This window comes from Felis catus, chromosome X, assembly GCF_018350175.1.
Source record: "Felis catus isolate Fca126 chromosome X, F.catus_Fca126_mat1.0, whole genome shotgun sequence".
Classification (NCBI taxonomy): domain Eukaryota; kingdom Metazoa; phylum Chordata; class Mammalia; order Carnivora; family Felidae; genus Felis; species Felis catus.
In genome coordinates, this window is record NC_058386.1 from 61,603,457 (window position 1) to 61,622,183 (window position 18,727).

At 38.4% G+C, this 18,727-nt stretch overlaps 1 protein-coding gene and 1 long non-coding RNA gene across 3 annotated transcripts in view; one reads left to right on the forward strand and one right to left on the reverse strand.

Annotated features, from left to right (window-relative positions):
• Positions 1-5,601, reverse strand: part of ZDHHC15 (zinc finger DHHC-type palmitoyltransferase 15) — a 249,534-nt gene extending 243,933 nt beyond the window's left edge. For both annotated transcript variants that reach the window (XM_006943838.4, XM_019823993.2), the window contains exon 1: positions 5,236-5,601. In XM_006943838.4, the coding sequence (XP_006943900.1) occupies positions 5,236-5,371 (136 nt within the window). In that variant the 5' untranslated portion in view covers positions 5,372-5,601. The remainder of the gene's footprint in view (positions 1-5,235) is intronic.
• A 12-nt stretch (positions 5,602-5,613) lies between these two features.
• LOC109496545 overlaps positions 5,614-18,727 on the forward strand; it is a 57,761-nt gene continuing 44,647 nt past the window's right edge. Inside the window, exon 1 of the long non-coding RNA XR_002152629.2 lies at positions 5,614-5,965. This is a non-coding gene — a long non-coding RNA (uncharacterized LOC109496545). The remainder of the gene's footprint in view (positions 5,966-18,727) is intronic.

Genomic DNA, 18,727 nt, shown 5'->3' on the forward strand with positions numbered 1-18,727 from the left:
TTTGCTTTGTATCTCCCTAATGATGAGTAACGTTGAATGTCTTTTCATGTGCCTGCTAGCATTTTTCACAGAGCTAGAACAAACAATCCTGAAATTTGTATGGAACCACAAAAGACCCCAATAGCCAAAGCAATCTTGAAAAAGAAAAGCAAAACAGAAGGCATCACAATTCCAGACTTCAAGTTATATTACAAAGCTGTAGTGATCAAGACAATATGGTACTGGCATAAAAATAGACACATAGATCAATGGAACAGAATAGAAAACCCATGGACCCACAACTATATGGCCAACTCATCTTTGACAAAGCGGGAAAGAATATCCAATGGAAAAAAAGATGGTCTCCTCAACAAAGGGTGCTGGGAAAACTGGACAGCAATATGAAGAAGAATAAAACTGGACCATTTTCTTATGGCATACACAAAATGAATTCAAAATGGATCAAATCCTACATGTGAGACAGGAAACCATCAAAATCCTAGAGGAGGACACAGGCGGCAACCTCTTTGACATTGGCCATAGCAACTTCTTACTAGATATATCTCCTGAGGCAAAGGAAACAAAAGCACAAATAAACTATTGAAGTCCCAATAGTTTATTCTTCATCAAGATAAAAAGCTTCTGCACAGCAAAGAATCAACAAAACTAAAATGCAACCTTTGGAATGGGATATTTGCAAATGACATATCTGATAAAGGGTTAGTATCCAAAATATATAAGGACCTTATAAAACTCAACACCCAAAAAACAAATAATCCAGTTAAAAATGGGCAGAAGATATAAATGAACATTTTTTCAATGAAGACATACAGGATACATCATAGTATTTAATTTTTTTTTACATTTTATTTATTTGTGATAGAGAGAGCACAAGGGGGGGGGGGCGGGCAGAGAGAGACGGAGACACAGAATCTGAAGCAGGCTCTAGGCTCCAAGCTGTCAGCACAGAGTCCAACACAGGGCTCAAACTCACAGACCGTGAGATCATGACCTGAGCTGAAGTCAGACACTTAACTGACTGAGCCACCCAGGTACCCCAAAACTTGTTGTCTGGATACATCATATTATTTAAATCTCACAACAACAATGCTATAAATGGCATATAGTAGGTGCTAAGCAAGTATCTGTGGTATGAATAAACAACCCTATAAGCAAGGTGCCATGTGAGGCAACTGTGGTTGAGAAAGATTAGGTAACCTGCCTCAGGTTTCCTAGTTAGTAAGTGGCAGAATTCAAGCTTGTTAGACAAAATTACAAGACAAAATACCACTTTTGGCTTCAGTTCTAACCTGAAATTACAATAAAGACATCAGGTTCTATTTCTAGAAAGAAGTTAGGTCCTTAATATTACCTTTTGAGTCATATTGAAATTCAAATCTGGTAATTAGGTTGTTTTCTTTGGTTTCAGGCATCTTTGACATCCAATTCTCCATTATTTACTAAACATTTGACTTTGGGAAGATTTATTTACCCTCTCTGAAACAAAGTTTTCAGGAGATTGTAAAATGAAGATGATAGAATGAAGGTGGAGCCAGAATTGGAAGTCAAGGCTACCTTACTCTCCTGGTTTTTAAATAATGGTAACTGATACAAAATGTTAAGAAAACACTGTGCAGGCCAAATAAAATACATCTGCAGGGTGCATTTGGCCTGTTAGTCACATGTTTTGACCTCTGTATTAGTTGAGAGAAGGCAGAGAGTTAAGACATCGTGGTGGTTGAAGCATGGACTGTAGAACCATACTGCCTGGGTTGCCATCCAAGTGTGGTCATTTCCTAGCTCTATGATCTTAGACAACTTTCTTAATATGTCTGTGCCTCAGTTTTCTTGTCTTTAAAATGGGCATAATGAGTATGTACCTTATAAGGTTTTTATGAGGATTAATTTGTGTGTATGTGTGTCTTTTAAAACAGTGCATATAACAAGTGCTCTGCAAATATGCTAAATTAAACAAAGTAAATAAGCTCTAAGTTACCTTTGATTATTTTCACTTATTGTAACTTGGTCTTTGCCTCAGTTTGCACATCTGTAAAATGGGGACAATAAGGGTACCTCCTTTGTATGGTTATTGTGAGGATTAACTGATTTAATATAGACAGTTAATATATCTACAGTACTTAGAATATTGCCTAAAACAGATTAAGCACTATGTAAATGTTAGCCATTATCATTATTAATTTTTAAAATGATTGCTTGGCAAAGCTCATGTAAGTCAGTACTGCAAAATTCCAAAATATATTTAACAATATTTATTTATTTTTTTTAATTTTTTTTTTCAACATTTATTTATTTTTGGGACAGAGAGAGACAGAGCATGAACGGGGGAGGGGCAGAGAGAGAGGGAGACACAGAATCGGAAACAGGCTCCAGGCTCTGAGCCATCAGCCCAGAGCCTGACGCGGGGCTCGAATCCCGGACCGCGAGATCGTGACCTGGCTGAAGTCGGACGCTTAATCGACTGCGCCACCCAGGCGCCCCAACAATATTTATTTACAACAACTAGGCATTGATCTTAGGAGCAAAGTCCATAGTATAATAACAGAGCTGCACTTTTTTTAAGTTTATATATTTATTTTGAGAGAGACAGAACATGATCCTGTGAGCAGGGGAGGGGCAGAGAGAGAGAGAATCCCAAGCAGGCTCCACACTGTCAGCGCAGAGCCCAACATAGGACTCAATCACATGAACTGTGAGATCATGACCTGAGCCAAAATCAAGCGTTGGAGGCTCAAGTGACTGAGCTACCCAGGTGCCTCTGGAGTTGAACTTTTAACCCTTCAATCAATCATTCAAGAAAGCAAAATGGCAAATAGTCTGAGAATAGAAAAACTTCCCAATCATTGCACAGCCCACTTAATACTACTTCATAAAGCTGAGGTTTATTGTTGAGAGAAAGGTTGAGATAAAATGAAAAACAGCCTAAACTTGCATTTATAAAGGCAACTAATTGAATTTATTCTTAACATCTCTCTACATTTTCCATAATAAATCTAAGAAGAAGAAGTGAAAAATTCAAACTCTCATGCAGAGTTAATTAGAAGAAAGTTCTATATTGGGAAACAGAGTTATCTCTTGGCTCCCTACTTAATCCCCATCTACCTGGAGTACACTATTGCTTTGTCAGGTATGTAAGGAAGGAAGTTGTAAGTAGGGTCAGGTCCTGGGGTTGAACAAATCAGCACCCCATCTTTAAGAATCTGGTATAAATAAAGGAATCTTGAAAGGACTTGGCAGTGAGTGGATGATCAATGGGACAAATAAGAGTCCTAGTGTGAAGGGATTAGACGTATGCTGGATCCTCACACTGAATGATTAGGGATTGCAGGACATAAGTTTAAAGGTTCTAGAAGTGGGATTTCTCATACTGAAGTGACAATAACTATTAGTGAATCTCCTTTGAGAAGAGAAGGAAATTCTTCAATGTGAGAGGACAGAGGCAAGGGGAGATCTCACTGTAAGAAAAACAGAAGCTCTGTTGTGAGGAGACAGAATATAATATGAAAACTCCATTGTGAATTGATAAGAACACTATAAAATCATTAGGGATAAGGATAGGTGACTTGGGTAATACAATTTGGGAACATACAGGTTAGGATGTTGGGGTTTGTGTCTGGAAATATGTAATTCTGAGCTTGAAAGCATAAAATATGCTGTGGGAACCATTTGATAGCTAAAAAGGGAATGAAATGCTCCCTAATGTGACAGGATAGGGTACAAGAGGACTCTCTAGATTTACAAAAGGGGTGGTCTAATGAGACGGGACAAGAAATGAGGCTCTCATTGGACTGAGAAGGAAATATTACAAATCCCAGTGGGAAAGGATGGTGTTTTCCTAGGTTGAGAAGACAGGGGACAAGGAACCCTACACGGAAGTAAGATAAAATAATAATAATAATAATAATAATAATAATAATAATAAAACCCTAGAGAAAGAGGATGACAAAATGTAGGGCTATCAATGAAAGAGGACTGCAGCAGGTGGGGAGTAGGTTTCAAAAAATATAACAAGGCAGGATTATCATTAGAAAAGTAGCAGCCCTTGGGGGGTGCCTGAGTGGCTCAGTTGGTTAAGCCTTGAACTCCGGATTTCAGCTCAGGTCATGATCCCACAGTTTGTGAGTTGGAGCCCCACGTGGGGCTCTGCATTGACAGTGCAGAGCCTGCTTGGGATTCTCTCTCTCCCTCTCTCTCAACCCCTCCCCCACTCCCTATCTCTATCAGAATAAATAAATAAACTTTAAAACAAAAGAAAAGTAGTGGCCCTTTGAAGGGGTTTGTGGAAAACCTTGTGGGAGGGTAAAAAGGACACTACTGTGAGAAGAGAGTGGACAAGGCATGACCATATTGTGACAAAAGCAGGGTGCCTAGTATGAAGGGTCAGAAAATAATATGGGAACTCTAATGGAAAGTAGTGAATGCTCCTCAAAGGAGGAAAGCAGAAGAATAAGGGGAACCCCAGTGTGATAAAATCAGGGTCTCTAAATGAGGGGACAGGGCAAGATATATTGTAGGACTCCCATTCTATTGGAGAAGATGATAAAACGGTAAAGCCCATAGGGAAAGAGAATAAAGGGCCCATTTTCACTGTGTGAAAACGGGACACCCAGTGGAATAAAACAAGGCATATGGTGGGGCCCTAAGTGGGAGAAGATGTGAGGTACTTCAGCCAGTGTGAGAGGATCACAGAAAAAGGATGAATTCCAGTGTTGGAAAAAAGAGAGCTTATAAGAGAGTACAGGAAATATTTTGGGATTCCTAGTAGAAAGGAATGTGAAAATGTGGGGCTCCTAGTTGTATGTATTGGTAGGATTCATAGTGTAAGCAGTTTACCGAGATGGGGTGTGTTGTTTCCTCAATTCTGTAGGGTAGGAGCCCCCCGGAATGAGAACACCAGGCACAAGCAGTTGTCCTGTATGAGAAAAGGGGGCTCTAGTGGAAAGAGCCAGTACATTCTTGTGAGTAAGGCTAGGGAATAACGTAAGAAACCCTAGGTAAGAAGCGATGGCGACATGGTAGGACCCTCGTGGGAAGGTGCAAGAAATATTGTGGGAAGCTAGAGGCTGAAGACGAGGAGGTCTCCAGAGAGCTAAAAACAAACAGCACGCTCCCCTAAACAAACAAAAAAATCCCGCAGTGTGAGGGATAAGAACACAGGGGAAAGGGACACCAGTGTGAAGGGTACGACAGACAAGCTGAAGTATAATTTCCCCACCTTAGGTGCCCAGCTCCACTTACCCAGGCAGAGTTCAAAGACATAGGCATAGTAGGACCAAAGCACAACGAGGACGATAACAAGCACAGGCACCCAGGAAAGTACTCGGCGGCAGCACCGCAGCCCCCAGGACAGAGCCATCTTCCAGCCGCGCCTCATCTTTGGATCGAAGATCGACCAAGCAGGCCTGCTGGCGCTGGGTTGGAACTGCTGGGCTGGCAGCTAGGAGGAGGGAAGGCGCGCTGTGCGGCGCTCCACTGCGTAGCCTGGCGGGAACTGTCTCCCCGAGCCGGTCGATACCACCTGTAAGGCTGCAGGGCAGAGTGCTCCCTGCCTGGCACAATAGGCATGAGTCATGGCAAGGAGGAACTGACAACCCTGGAGCGGAAGGTGATCCGCCTGGCAGTCGAGCAGTCGAGGCTAGGCAAGTTCTGAGGAAATGCAGTCCCTCCCCTTTCCTCTTTTTCCACCCCCTAGCTATATACAGCTCTAGATGCAGACCTAGACCTCTGCAAAACAATAAAGCGGAAGAAATTTGGGTCTGCCCATGTGCTCTTACTGCACTGCGTCCTCCCCTCATCTCCTTTCTGATCTTTATGTTTTTCTGTCTCTCTTTGTTTCCCCCGTCAACACATACACGCGGTGCGAAAGATACCAGCCACAGCATCTTAAGACTTAAAGGTTATCCAACCCCATCCTCCCACTGCTGCTTCAACAATGTGCTTAACGCGTAGTGCTGCAATCACTGCTTAGGTAAGTCCGTTCACAGAACGCTCCCTCCTTCCTTCTCTTCTTCCCTTACCCCTTCGTCCATTTTCGGAATAAATAAACATATTGGTACAGAAAAACAAAGAAGGAGACGTTAATTCTGTGAGGGGTCAGGGAAAGATACAAAGGTAGTAATGTTTAAACTGAGCTTTAATAAATGTTTGCTAGGCAGAGAGGGGACGGATCTTTCAGACAGAGGAAACAGAGTCGGCAAAGGCATAGAGTAATAAAAATCCAAAAGTGTTCAAGGAACAACTAATATGGTGTGAAGAGGAGAGGCAGGGACTGAGACTGGGAATATAGGCTGAGGGAACAGTGTGAAGGTCTTTATATGCCCCATCAGGGTGTGTGGACGTAATCCTGTAAAACAGATTACTATGAACAGTCATTAAAGGTTTTGAGACAATGGAATGACATTATCAGAGATTTTTCTAAAAGAACTAGCAGGATTTGGGAGAGGAGAGTGGCCTGGAAGCGGACCAATTAGGAGGTAATTTAATTCAACAAATGTTTTTGGAATGATTGCTTTGTGTTAGGTCAACTTTGGTATAAAAAGAACACTGAAACAGGAAGCCTGTCCCCATGAAGCTCATGTTCTCGTCAGGGGAATAGGTGTTCAATGACACAAGTACAATAATGGAAGTATAGTAAGATACTGACATTTATGGTTTTGAAACTCACTGTTTAATGATTCCTAAATGTCTATGACATGGAGAAACTTGTGATTTTGCTATGACTCACGTTTTATTCAAATTCTGTATTGGAAACAAGTATTTCAACAGAGTTGTGCTTTGTTCTTTATTCATAGTTATGTATGCAGTAATTCCTGAAGCGTTAACAGCTTTTGTTCTTTTTAGATTAAGTTAACTTCATGGTTGATATTACTAATTAATGATGCAATGAAACACAGACTTATTTCACTTGCAACATTTATTTTAGTAGCCCAATTAATTATTTGAGTCCTAAGTTTCAGACACAGATACTTAATTTTTTTCCAGCATTACTGAGATATCATTGGCAGATAAAAATTGTATATATTTAAGGTATATAATGTGATTATTTGATAGGTATATACATTATGAAATGATTATGGCAATCAAGCTAATTAACACTTCTATTATCTCACATAGTTACCATTTTTGACAAATATTTTTGTTGAGATATATTTTACATACAACATTGTGTAAATTTAAGGTGTACATTTTTAAAGTTTTTGTTTAAAATCCAGTTAGTTAACATACAATGTGATATTAGTTTTAAGTATAGAATATAGTGATTCAACACTTCCATGTAACACCTGGTGCTCATCACAACAAGTGCACTCCTTAGTCCCCATCACCTATTTAATCAATTTCCTTGTCCAATGGGTAACCGTCAGTTTGTTCTCTATAGTTAAGTCTGTTTCTTGGTTTGCCTCACTCTCCCTTTTTTCTTTGCTTGTTTGTTTCTTAAATTCCACATATGAGTGAAATTGTAGGGTATTTGTCATTTACTGATGGACTTATTTTCCTTTGCATAACACCCTCTAGTTCCATTCATATCATTGCAAATGGCAAGATTTCGTTCTTTTTATGTCTGAGTAATATTCCATAGTATATATATGCCACTTCTTTACTCATATATCAATGGACACTTGGGATCTTTCCATAATTTGGTTATTGTTGATAATGCTTTTATAAACATGAGGGTGCATGTGTCCCTTCAAATCTGTATTTTTATACCCTTTGAGTAAATACCTAGTAGTACAGTTGCTGTGTCTTAGAGTATTTCTATTTTTAACTTTTTGAGGAACCTCCATACTGTTTTCCAGAATGGCTGTACCAGTTGGCATTCACACCAGGAAGGCAAGAGAGTTCCCCTTTCTCCATAGACTCACCAACACCTGTTTCTTGTGTTGTTGATTTTAGCGATTCTGACAAGTGTGAAGTGATATCCCATGTAGTTTTTATTTGCATTTCCCTGATGATCAGTGATGGTGAGCATCTTTCATGTGTCTGTTGGTCATCTGTATGTCTTTTTTTTGGAAAAATGTCTATTCATGTATTCTGCCCAATTTTTAATTGGATTTTTCATTTTTGGGGGCGTTATGTAAGTTCTTTACATATTTTGGATACTTATCCTTTATCAGATATGTCATTACAAATATATTCCCCCATTCTATAGGTTGCCTTTTAGTTTTGAGTCCTTGTGGTTGAAGTTTTCTTTGCTATACAGAAGCTTTTTATTTTGATGAAGTCCCAATAGTTTATTTTTGCTTTTGTTTCCCTTGCCTTAGGAGATATATCTAGAAAGAAGTTGATACAGCCAATGTCAAAGAAGTTACTGCCTGTGTTCTCCTCTAGGATTTTTATAGTTTCCTGTCTCACATTTAGGTCTTTAATCCATTTTGAATTTATTTTTGTGTATGGTATAAGAAAGTAGTCCAATTTCATTCTTTCGCATGTTGCTGTCCAGTTTTCCAACACCCTTTGAAGAGACTGTCTTTTTACCATTGGATATTCTTTCCTGCTTTGTTGAAGATTAGCTGACCATAATGTCGTAGGTTCATTTCTGGGTTTGTTATTCTGTTCTATTGATCTATGTATCTATTTTTGTGCCAGTAGAATACCATTTTGATTAGTATTATAATATAACTTGAAATTTGGAATTGTAATACCTCCAGTTTTGTTTTTCTTTTTCAAAATTGCTTTCACTATTGGATTCCTTTGTTTGGACTATCCACTATTTGGATTGTTTGTTCTAGCTCTGTGAAAAATGCTGGTGGTATTTTGATAGGATTGCATTAAGTGTGTAGATTGTTTTGAGTAGTATACACATTTTAACAATTTTTGTTCTTCTAATCCATGAGCATGGGATGTTTTTCCATTTCTTTGTGTCATCTTCAACTTCCTTCATCACTGTTTTCTAGTTTTCAGGATGTAGGTCTTTCACCTCTTTTGTTAGATGTATTCCTAGGTATCTGATTGTTTTTGTACAATTGTAAATGGGATCAATTCTGTAATTTCTCTTTCTGCTGCTTCATTATTGGTATATAGAAATGCAGCAGATTTCTGTATGTTGATTTTGTATCCTGCTACTTTACTGAATTCATGTATGAGTTCTAACAGTTGTTGATGTAATCTTTCAGGTTTTCTATATAGAGTATCACGTCGTCTGCATAGAGTGACAATTTGACTGCTTCCTTGCTTATTTGGATGCCTTTTGTTTCTTTTTGTTTTCTGATTGCTGTGCTTAGGATTTCCAGTACCCTGTCATATAACAGTAGTAGGAGTGGACATCCTTGTCTTCTTCCTGACTGTGAAGGAAAAGCTCTCAGTTGTTCCTCATTGAGTATGATGTGAGCTGTGGGTTTTTCATAAATGGCCTTTAGTATGTTGAGGTGTGTTCCCTCTTAATCTACTTTGTTGAGGGTTTTCCTCATGAATGGATATTGTACTTTGTCAAATTCTTTAATACATCTATGGAAATAATCATGTTTCTTCTCCTTTCTTTTATTAATGTGGTGTATCATGTTGATTTGAAAATATTGAACCACTCTTTCATCCTAGGAATAAATCCCACTGGATAGTAGTGAATGATTTTTTAAATGTGTTGTTGGGTTGGCTTTGATAGTATTTTATTGAGAGTTTTTGCATCCATGTTCATCAGGGATATTGGCCTGTAGTTATCTTTTTAGTAGTGTCTCCATCTGGTTTTGGAGTGAGGGTAATGCTGGCCTCATACAATGAATTTGGAATTTTTCCTTACTTTTCTAATTTTTTTTTTTGGAATAGTTTGAGAAGAATAAGTATTAACTCTTCTTTGAACATTTGGTAGAATTTGCCTGTGAAACAATCCGGTCTTGGCCTTTGTTTGTAGGGAGTTTGTGATTACTGATTCAGTTTCTTTGCTGGTTATCAATCCGTTCAAGTTTTCTATTTCTTCCTGTTTTAGTTTTGGTAGTTTATATGTTTCTAGGAATTTGTCCATTTTTTCCATGTTGTCCAAATTGTTGGCATGTAGTTTTTCATAATATTCTCTCTTATAATTGTTTGTATTTCTGTGATGTTGATTGTTCTTTCTCCTCTCTCATTTGTGATTTTGTTTATTTGGATCCCTTCTCTTTGCATTTTGGCTGGAGGTTTATCAATTTTATTAATTTTTCAAAGATTCAGCTCCTGGATTCATTGATCTGTTATGTTGTTGTTGTCTTTTTATATCATTTATTTCTGCTCTAATCTTTGTTACTTACTTCCTTCTGCTGGCTTTAAGCTTTGTTTTGGTTGTTTATTTGAGATTTTTCTTGCTTCCTGAATTAGGCCTATATTGCTATATACTTCCCTCTAGGGACTGCTTTTGCTCCATCCCAAAGATTTGGGCCATTGTGTTTTCATTTTCATATTTTTCCAGGTATTTTTTTTGTTTCTTCTTTATTTCCTGGTTGTCCCATTCATTGTTTAGTGGCATGTTGGTTAACCTCCATGTATTTGTAGTATTGCCAATTTTTTTCTTGTGGTTGACTTCCAGTTTCATAGTGCTGTAGTCACATAAGGTGCATGATAAGACTTCATTCTTTTTGTATTTGTTGAAACCTGATTTGTGAGGTAATATGTGATATATTTTGGAGAATGTTCCATGTGCACTTGGAAAGAATGTGCATTCTCCTGTTTTAGTCTAGAATGTCCTGAATATATATGTTAAGACCATTTGATCCAGGGTGTCATTCAAACCATTTTTTCTTGTTTATTTTCTTTTTAGATTATCTGTCCATTGATGTAAGTGGGGTGTTAAATTCCTTTATTAATGGGGCGCCTGGGTGGCGCAGTCGGTTAAGCGTCCGACTTCAGCCAGGTCACGATCTCGCGGTCCGTGAGTTTGAGCCCCGCGTCAGGCTCTGGGCTGATGGCTCGGAGCCTGGAGCCTGCTTCCGGTTCTGTGTCTCCCTCTCTCTCTGCCCCTCCCCTGTTCATGCTCTGTCTCTCTCTGTCCCAAAAATAAATAAACGTTGAAAAAAAATTTTAAATTCCTTTATTATTACTTTATAATTCTTTTTTATTACTATATACTCAATGAGTTCCTTTATGTTTGTTATTGTTTTATAAATTTGGGGGCTCCCATGTTGGTTGTATAAATATTTACAATTGTTATATCTTAATTTTAGAATCTCCCCTTTATGAGTGTATAGTGCCTCTCTTTTTCTCTTTTTACAGTCTGTTTTAAAATCTAGTTTGTCTTATGTAAGTATTGCTTCCAGCTTTCTTTTGGTATCCATTTGTGTGATAAATGTTTCCCCATCTCCTTCTTGTCAACCTGCAGGTGTCTCTAGGTCTACAATGAGTCTTTTGTAGGCAGCATATAGATGAGTCTTGTTTTTTATCCACTCTGATACCCTATGTCTTTTAATTGGAGTGTTTATAGAGTCCATTTACATTCTAAGTAATTACTGATAGATATGTTTTATTGACACTTTATTATTTGTTTCGTCATTGTTTCTGGATATTTTCTCTGATCTTTTCTTGCCTTTGTCACTTTTGGTCTTTCCACCCAAAAGAGTCCCCTTTAATATTTCTTGCAGGGAAGGCAGCATTCTTCCTTCTTTTATCCCCATGGTGATGGTCTCACTAATGCCTTATATTGTTGTCTGAAGCCCAGGGAATATCCTTATGATTGTTGCTTTAAATTCCCCTTCAGGCATGTTACTTATATCTGTTACACTTATATCTCTGCCATGGCCTTATCTTATTCTTTCATTTGTCTTTAAAATTTTTTAATGTTTATTTGTTTTTGAGAGAGAGAGAGAGAGAGAGAGAGAGAGAGAGAGAGAGAGAGAATGAGTGGAGGAGGGTCAGAGAGAGAGGGAGACACAGAATCCAAAGCAGGCTTGAGGCTGTGAGCTGTCAGCACAGAGCCCGATGCAAGGCCCATAGTCATGAACTGTGAGATAATGACCTGAGCCAAAGCTGGATGCTGAACCACCTGAGCCACCCAGGTGTCCCTTGTTTTTTCATTTGGAATAAATTCCTCTGTCTTGGCATTTTGTCTAAGTATCTTCCAGTGTTAGATAAACGCTGAGAGCACTACTCTGCTCCCGGAGAGAATGGAGGCAAACACCTGGGAGTAGACAGCATAGAAATAGTTATGTCTCCTGCTCCTGAAAGTAATGGCCCTATGAAGAAGAGGTCATATAGTGTCCAGGGCCTATGCTTTAGGGAGGGTCTCTGGTGTGTGCTCCTTTCACTCTGCTATTGTGTTTTCTCTGCTCTATCTTTCAGGCCAATGGTCTGAAGAGGGTCTCCTTGCTTTCTGTGTGCAGTGTTTTGTCCCTGACCTGAAAGTGGCAAGTTTTAACTAGATGTGCTCTGGTCTGCTCATGAAATGAGACCCAACACCACTTCCACAAGAACTGAGGCTCTGCAGAACTATCTGGTTGAGAGATGTGGTGTGGGTAGGGTTTTGTACTATCTTCTGGGGGAGGGTCCTGTTGCACTGGGACTAAGACAAGCTGGCTGAGAAGGGCAGTCCAGCTAGAACGCAGCAGGGTGGGGCTTGGTGTAAGCAAGTTAGGCAGTCAGTGTTGATGCTGGGTTGCTTCCTGCATGTGGATATGTGTTTATGCTGAGTGGAGAGAGAGAAATGTCACCAGCCATTCTTTTCTTCCCAGAGAGCCATCTCCATGAATGCTGCCTCCCTGTGAAGCACTCTAAGAGGAGCAAATAATCTCCCCCCAGTGTGTACCAGGTGTTTTTCAAATTGCTATTTCTATGCCATCTACCCCCAGGTGTTTTCCTCCATTCTCTCCAGGAGCAGACTAGTGCTCTCAGGGCTCTGTCACAGCCAAGCCTCCTGACCTTTAAAACTCCAGGCTATAAGCCCTGCTGGTTGTAGAATGCATGAAATTTAGCCTCTCTTAATTTCCAGGCCAATGACCTTGGGGAATGTTCTCCTTGTTCATTCTCCTGTGTGCTCCTCTCTCTCTTGCCCTTCTCTGTGACCATGGCTCACTTCCCTCCACAGCACCCAGATCTATTCATCCCGTAAAGCATGTCTCTGCACTTGCTGAATGACCTTCTTTGATATGGCCTCTTTTCTCCCTTTAGTTGTGATGTTTGTTCTGTCAGTCTTTAAGATAATTTCTGGGATATTTAGGATGATTTGATAGTTATCTAGTTGTTTTTGTGGTACAAGGTGAGCCTAGGGTCCTCCTACTCCATTGACATCTTCCTGTACTCTGAAGGTGTATAACATTGAGTTGATACATTCCAATTGCAATATGATTGCCATTGCTAACACCTCTATCCTATCACATAATTATAATTTCTTCTAGTGGTGGGAGTGATTAATATCTATTATCTTAGCAAGTTTAATATTTATAATACAGTTTTGTCATTTATAATCACTGTCTTCTGTGTTTGGTTTCCAGGACCTATTTATCTTCTAGCTGCATTTTACCCTCTGCTTTTATAATTTTAGTTTTTTTAATGTTTATTTTTGAGAGAGAGACAGAGAGACAGAGTGCTAGTGGGGGAGGGACAGAGAGAGAGGGAGACACAGAAACCAAAACAGGCTCCAGCTCTGAGCTGTCAGCACAGAACCCATGAACCATGAGATCATAACCTGACCCGAAGTCAGACGCTTAACTGACTGAGCCACCCAGGCACCCCGATTTTAGTTTTTTGAATTCCACATATGAGATATAGTATTTTTCTTTTTGTCTGATTAATCTCATATAACATAATGTCCTCAAGGTCCATCCATGTTTTTACAAATGGCAGGACTTCTTTTTCTCATAGGATAATCCAGTCTTTATCTCTTCATTTATTGACAGGCACTTAGGTTGTTTTCATATCTTGGGTATTATGAATAATGCTGCAACAAACATAAGAGTACATATGTCTCTTTGGTAAACTATTTTCATTTCCTTTGGTTATATACCCAAAAGTGGGATTGCTGGAGTGCATGGTAGTTCTATTTTTTAATTTTTTGAAGGACCTCCATACTGTTGTTAGTGGCTGAACCAGTTTAAAATCCTACCAACAGTACATAAATGTTCCTTTTTCTTGACATCCTGTCCATAACTTATCTCTTGTCTTCTTGATTGCCAGTCTTACAGGTGTGAGGTGATATCTCATTGTATTTACCATTTTGTGTGTTTGTGTTTATGGTGATAACACTTAAGATCTACACTTTTAGCAAATTTGAAGTATATAATAAAGTATTGTTAACTATAGTCATGTTGTACAGTAGATCCCCGTAAGTTATTCATCTTATAACATTTTTGTACCCTTTCACCAGCATCTCCTTATTCCTTCCTCACAACCCCAGCCCATGGCAACCACCTTTCTACTCTCTACTTCTATGAATTCACCTTTTTTATTCTACATATAAGTGAGATTATACAGTATTTGTTTAATGTGCCTGGCTTGTTTCACTTTGCTAATGTCCTAAAGATACAGCCATGTTGTTGCAAATGGCAGGATTTCTTTGTTTTCATGGTTGAAAAATATTCCATTATATTTTTGTATTCATTCATTCATCGATGGATAACAGGTAGTTTCCATATGTTGAAGACTGTCAGTAATGTGGCAATGAACATACGAGTTTAGATATCTCTCTTTTTTTACTTTAGAGAGAGAGAGCATGAGAATGGGAGAGGGGCAGAGGAGAGAGTATGGAGCCCTAGATGGGACTTGATCCCACAACCTGGGATAATGACCTATGTCAAGATCAAGAGTCGGATGCTCAACTGACTGAGCCACCCAGGCATCCCTGGATATCTCTTTGGGGCACAAGTTTCCTTTCCTTTGGATGTATATAAAAAGTGTGATTTATACAAAAACAGACACATAGACCAATGGAATAGAATAGAGACTCCAGAACTGGACCCACAAAAGTATTGCCAACTAATCTTTGACAAAGCAGGAAAGAATATACAATGGAAAAAAAGACAGTCTCTTTCAAAAATGGTGCTGGGAGAACTGGACAGCAACATGCAGAACAATGAAACTAGACCACTTTCTTACACCATTCACAAAAATAAACTCAAAATAGATGAAGGACCTGAATGTGAGACAGGAAACCATCAAAACCCTAGAGGAGAAATCAGGAAAAAACCTCTGACCTCAGCCGCAGAAATTTCTTACTTGACACATCTCCAAAGGCAAGAGAATTAAAAGCAAAAATCAACATTGGGACCTCATGAAGATAAAAAGCTTCTGCACTGCAAAGGAAACAATCAACAAAAATAAAAGGCAACCGACGGAATGGGAAAAGATATTTGCAAATGACATATCGGACAAAGGGCTAGTATACAAAATCTATAAAGAGCTCACCAAACTCCACACCTGAAAAACAAATAATCCAGTGTGGAAATGGACAGAAAACATGAATAGACACTTCTCTAAAGAAGGCATCCAGATGGCCAACCAACACATGAAAAGATGCTCAACGTCACTTCTCATGAGGGAAATACAAATCAAAACCACACTCAGATACCACCTCACGCCAGTCAGAGTGGCTAAAATGAACAAATCAAGAGACTATAGATGCTGGAGAGGATGTGGAGAAACGGAAACCCTCTTGCACTGTCGGTGGGAATGCAAACTGGTGCAGCCACTCTGGAAAACAGTGTGGAGCTTCCTCAAAAAATTAAAAATAAATCTACCCTATGACCCAGCAACAGCACTGCTCGGTATTTACCCAAGGGATACAGGAGTGCTGATGCATAGGGGCACTTGTACCCCAATGTTTATAGCAGCACTTTCAACAATAGCCAAATTATGGAAAGAGCCTAAATGTCCATCAACTGATGAGTGGATAAAGAACTTGTGGTTTATATACACAATGGAATACTACATGGCAATGAGAAAGAATGAAATATGGCCTTTTGTAGCAACGTGGATGGAACTGGAGAGTGTGATGCTAAGTGAAATAAGCCATACAGAGAAAGACAGATACCATATGGTTTCACTCTTATGTGGATCCTGAGAAACTTAACAGAAACCCATGGGGGAGGGGAAGAAAAAAAAAAGAGGTTAGAGTGGGAGAGAGCCAAAGCATAAGAGACTGTTAAAAACTGAGAACAAACTGAGGGTTGATGGGGGGTGGGAGGGAGGGGAGGGTGGGTGATGGGTATTGAGGAGGGCATCTTTTGGGATGAGCACTGGGTGTTGTATGGAAACCAATTTGACAATAAATTTCATATATTAAAAAAAAACAGAATAAACTGAGGGTTGTTGGGTGGTAGGTGAGGGGAAAGTGGGTGATGGTTGATGGGTGATTGGTGAGGGCACCTGTTGGGATGAATACTGGGTGTTGTATGGAAACCAATTTGACAATAAATTTCATAATAAAGAAAAATAATAAAAAATAATGATAAAAAAGTGTGATTTATGGATCACATGGTAGTTATACTGTTAATTTTTTGAGGAATCTTCATACTGTTTTCTGTAATGGCTCTACCTATTTACATCCCCACCAACAGTGCACAAGCATTCCCTTTTCTCTACCCTCTTGCCAGCATTTATCTTTTTTAAATGAAAAAAACATTATTTGTAATTGAACTATGGTTGGTATATAATATTTTATTAGTTCAGGTGTGCAACATAGTGATTTGATAATTACATTCATTATGAAATGTTCATCATCTTAAGTGCAGTTACCATGTGTCACCATATAAAGTTATTATTACAATATTGGAATGTCAGAAAGACAAATACCATATGATTTCAGTTACACGTGGAATCTAAAACCAAAAGAACAAACAATAACAAAAAGAGTAATAGTCTCATAAATATAGAGAATAAACTGGTGGTTGCTGGTGGGGATAGATAAATGAAACACTTGTTATCTTTTCTTTTTTATATTAGCTACTGTAACATATGTGAGGTGATAGCCCAATGTGGTTTTAATTTAAATTTCCTTGATGATTGATTTCCTTGATGTTGAGCATATTTTCTTATACCTGTTGGCCTTTTGTATGTCTTCCTTGGAAAAATTACTATTTAGGTCCTTTGTCCATTTCTTTTTTTTTTTTTTTTTTTTTTTTTTTTTTTTTTTTTTTTTTTTTTTTTGCTATTGAATTAATTATATAGGGGCGCCTGGGTGGCTCAGTCGGTGAAGCGGCCGACTTCGGCTCAGGTCATGATCTCGCGGTCCGTGAGTTCGAGCCCCGCGTCGCGCTCTGTGCTGACCGCTCAGAGCCTGGAGCCTTCTTCAGATTCTGTGTCTCCCTCTCTCTCTGACCCTCCCCCGTTCATGCTCTGTTCATGCTCTGTCTCTCTCGGTCTCAAAAATAAATAAAGGTTAAAAAAAATTTAAAAAAAAAGAATTAATTATATAAATTCCTTACATATTTTGGACCCTAATCCCTTATCAGAAGTATTATTTGTGAGTATTTTTACTCCCATTCTGTGGGTTACTGCTTCATTTTGTTGTTTTCTTTGCTTGCAAGAGCTTTTTAGTTTGATATGATTCCACATGTTTATTTTTGCGTTTGTTGCATTTGCTTTTGGTGTTATATCCAGAAATTCATTACAAGACCAATGTCTAGGACCATTTTCCTTATATTTTCTTCTAGGAGTTTAACAGTTTAAGATTGTACATTTATGTCTTTAATCCATCTTGAGTTGATTTTTGTGTAAGATGTAAGATAAGGGCCCACATTTAGTCTTTTGCATGTGGATATCCAGATTTCCCAGTGCCATTTATTAAAGAGACTATCTTTTTCCCATTGTGCATTCTTAGCACCCTTGTCAAATATTTGTAGACTATATATGTGTGGGTTTATTTCTGGACTCTCTATTCTGTTACACTGGACTATGGATCTATTTTTATGCCAGTACCATACTGTTTTGATTACAGAGCTTTTTTGATGGAATTTGAAACCAGGAAGTGTGATGCCTCCAGTATGTTCTTCTTGTTCAAGATACCTTTGGCTATCTAGAGTCTCTTATGGTTTCTTATGATTTTTTTTTATTTTTTCTATTTTAATGAAAATTGCCATCTGCATTTTGATAGAGATTGCATTTAATCTATACTATACCAAAATGTTCATACTATGCACATTTTAACAATAGTAAGTCTCCCAACTCATGGCCACTGGATATCCTACCATTATTTGTGTCTCCTCCAATTTCTTTCAACAATATCCTACAGTTTTTAGTATATAGATCTTTCATTTCCTCTGTTAAATTTATTTCTAAGTATCTTTTCTTTTTGATGCCATTGTAAATCAGATTGTTTTCTTAACTTCCCTTTCAGGTAGTTAATTATTAGCATAGAGAGATGCAACTGATTTTTGTATGTTGAATTTGTATCCTGCAACTTTACTAAATTCATTTCGTTGTTCTTTGTTTTTGGTGGAGTCTTTAGAATTTTCTCTACATAAGGCTATGTAATCTGCCAACAATGGCAATTTTACTTCTTCCTTTTGATGTCTTTTATTTCCTTTTCTTGCCTAGTTGCTCTGGTTAGGACTTTACTATTTTTCAGAGAAGTGGTGAAAGTGAGCATCATTGTTGTGTTTCTTAAAGGAGAAGCTTTCAGATTTTCACCATTGAATATGATGTTAGGTGTGGGCTTGTCATATGGCCTTTATTATGTCTGAGAACTTTTTGCTATACCTTATTTATTGAAAGTTTTTATCATGAAAACATGTTGAATTTTGTCAAATGTCTATTGAGATGGTCATATGGTTTTTATTCTGTTAATGTGGTGTATCACTTTTTTTATTTGCACATATTAAACATCCTTGCATCCCAATAATCTCAT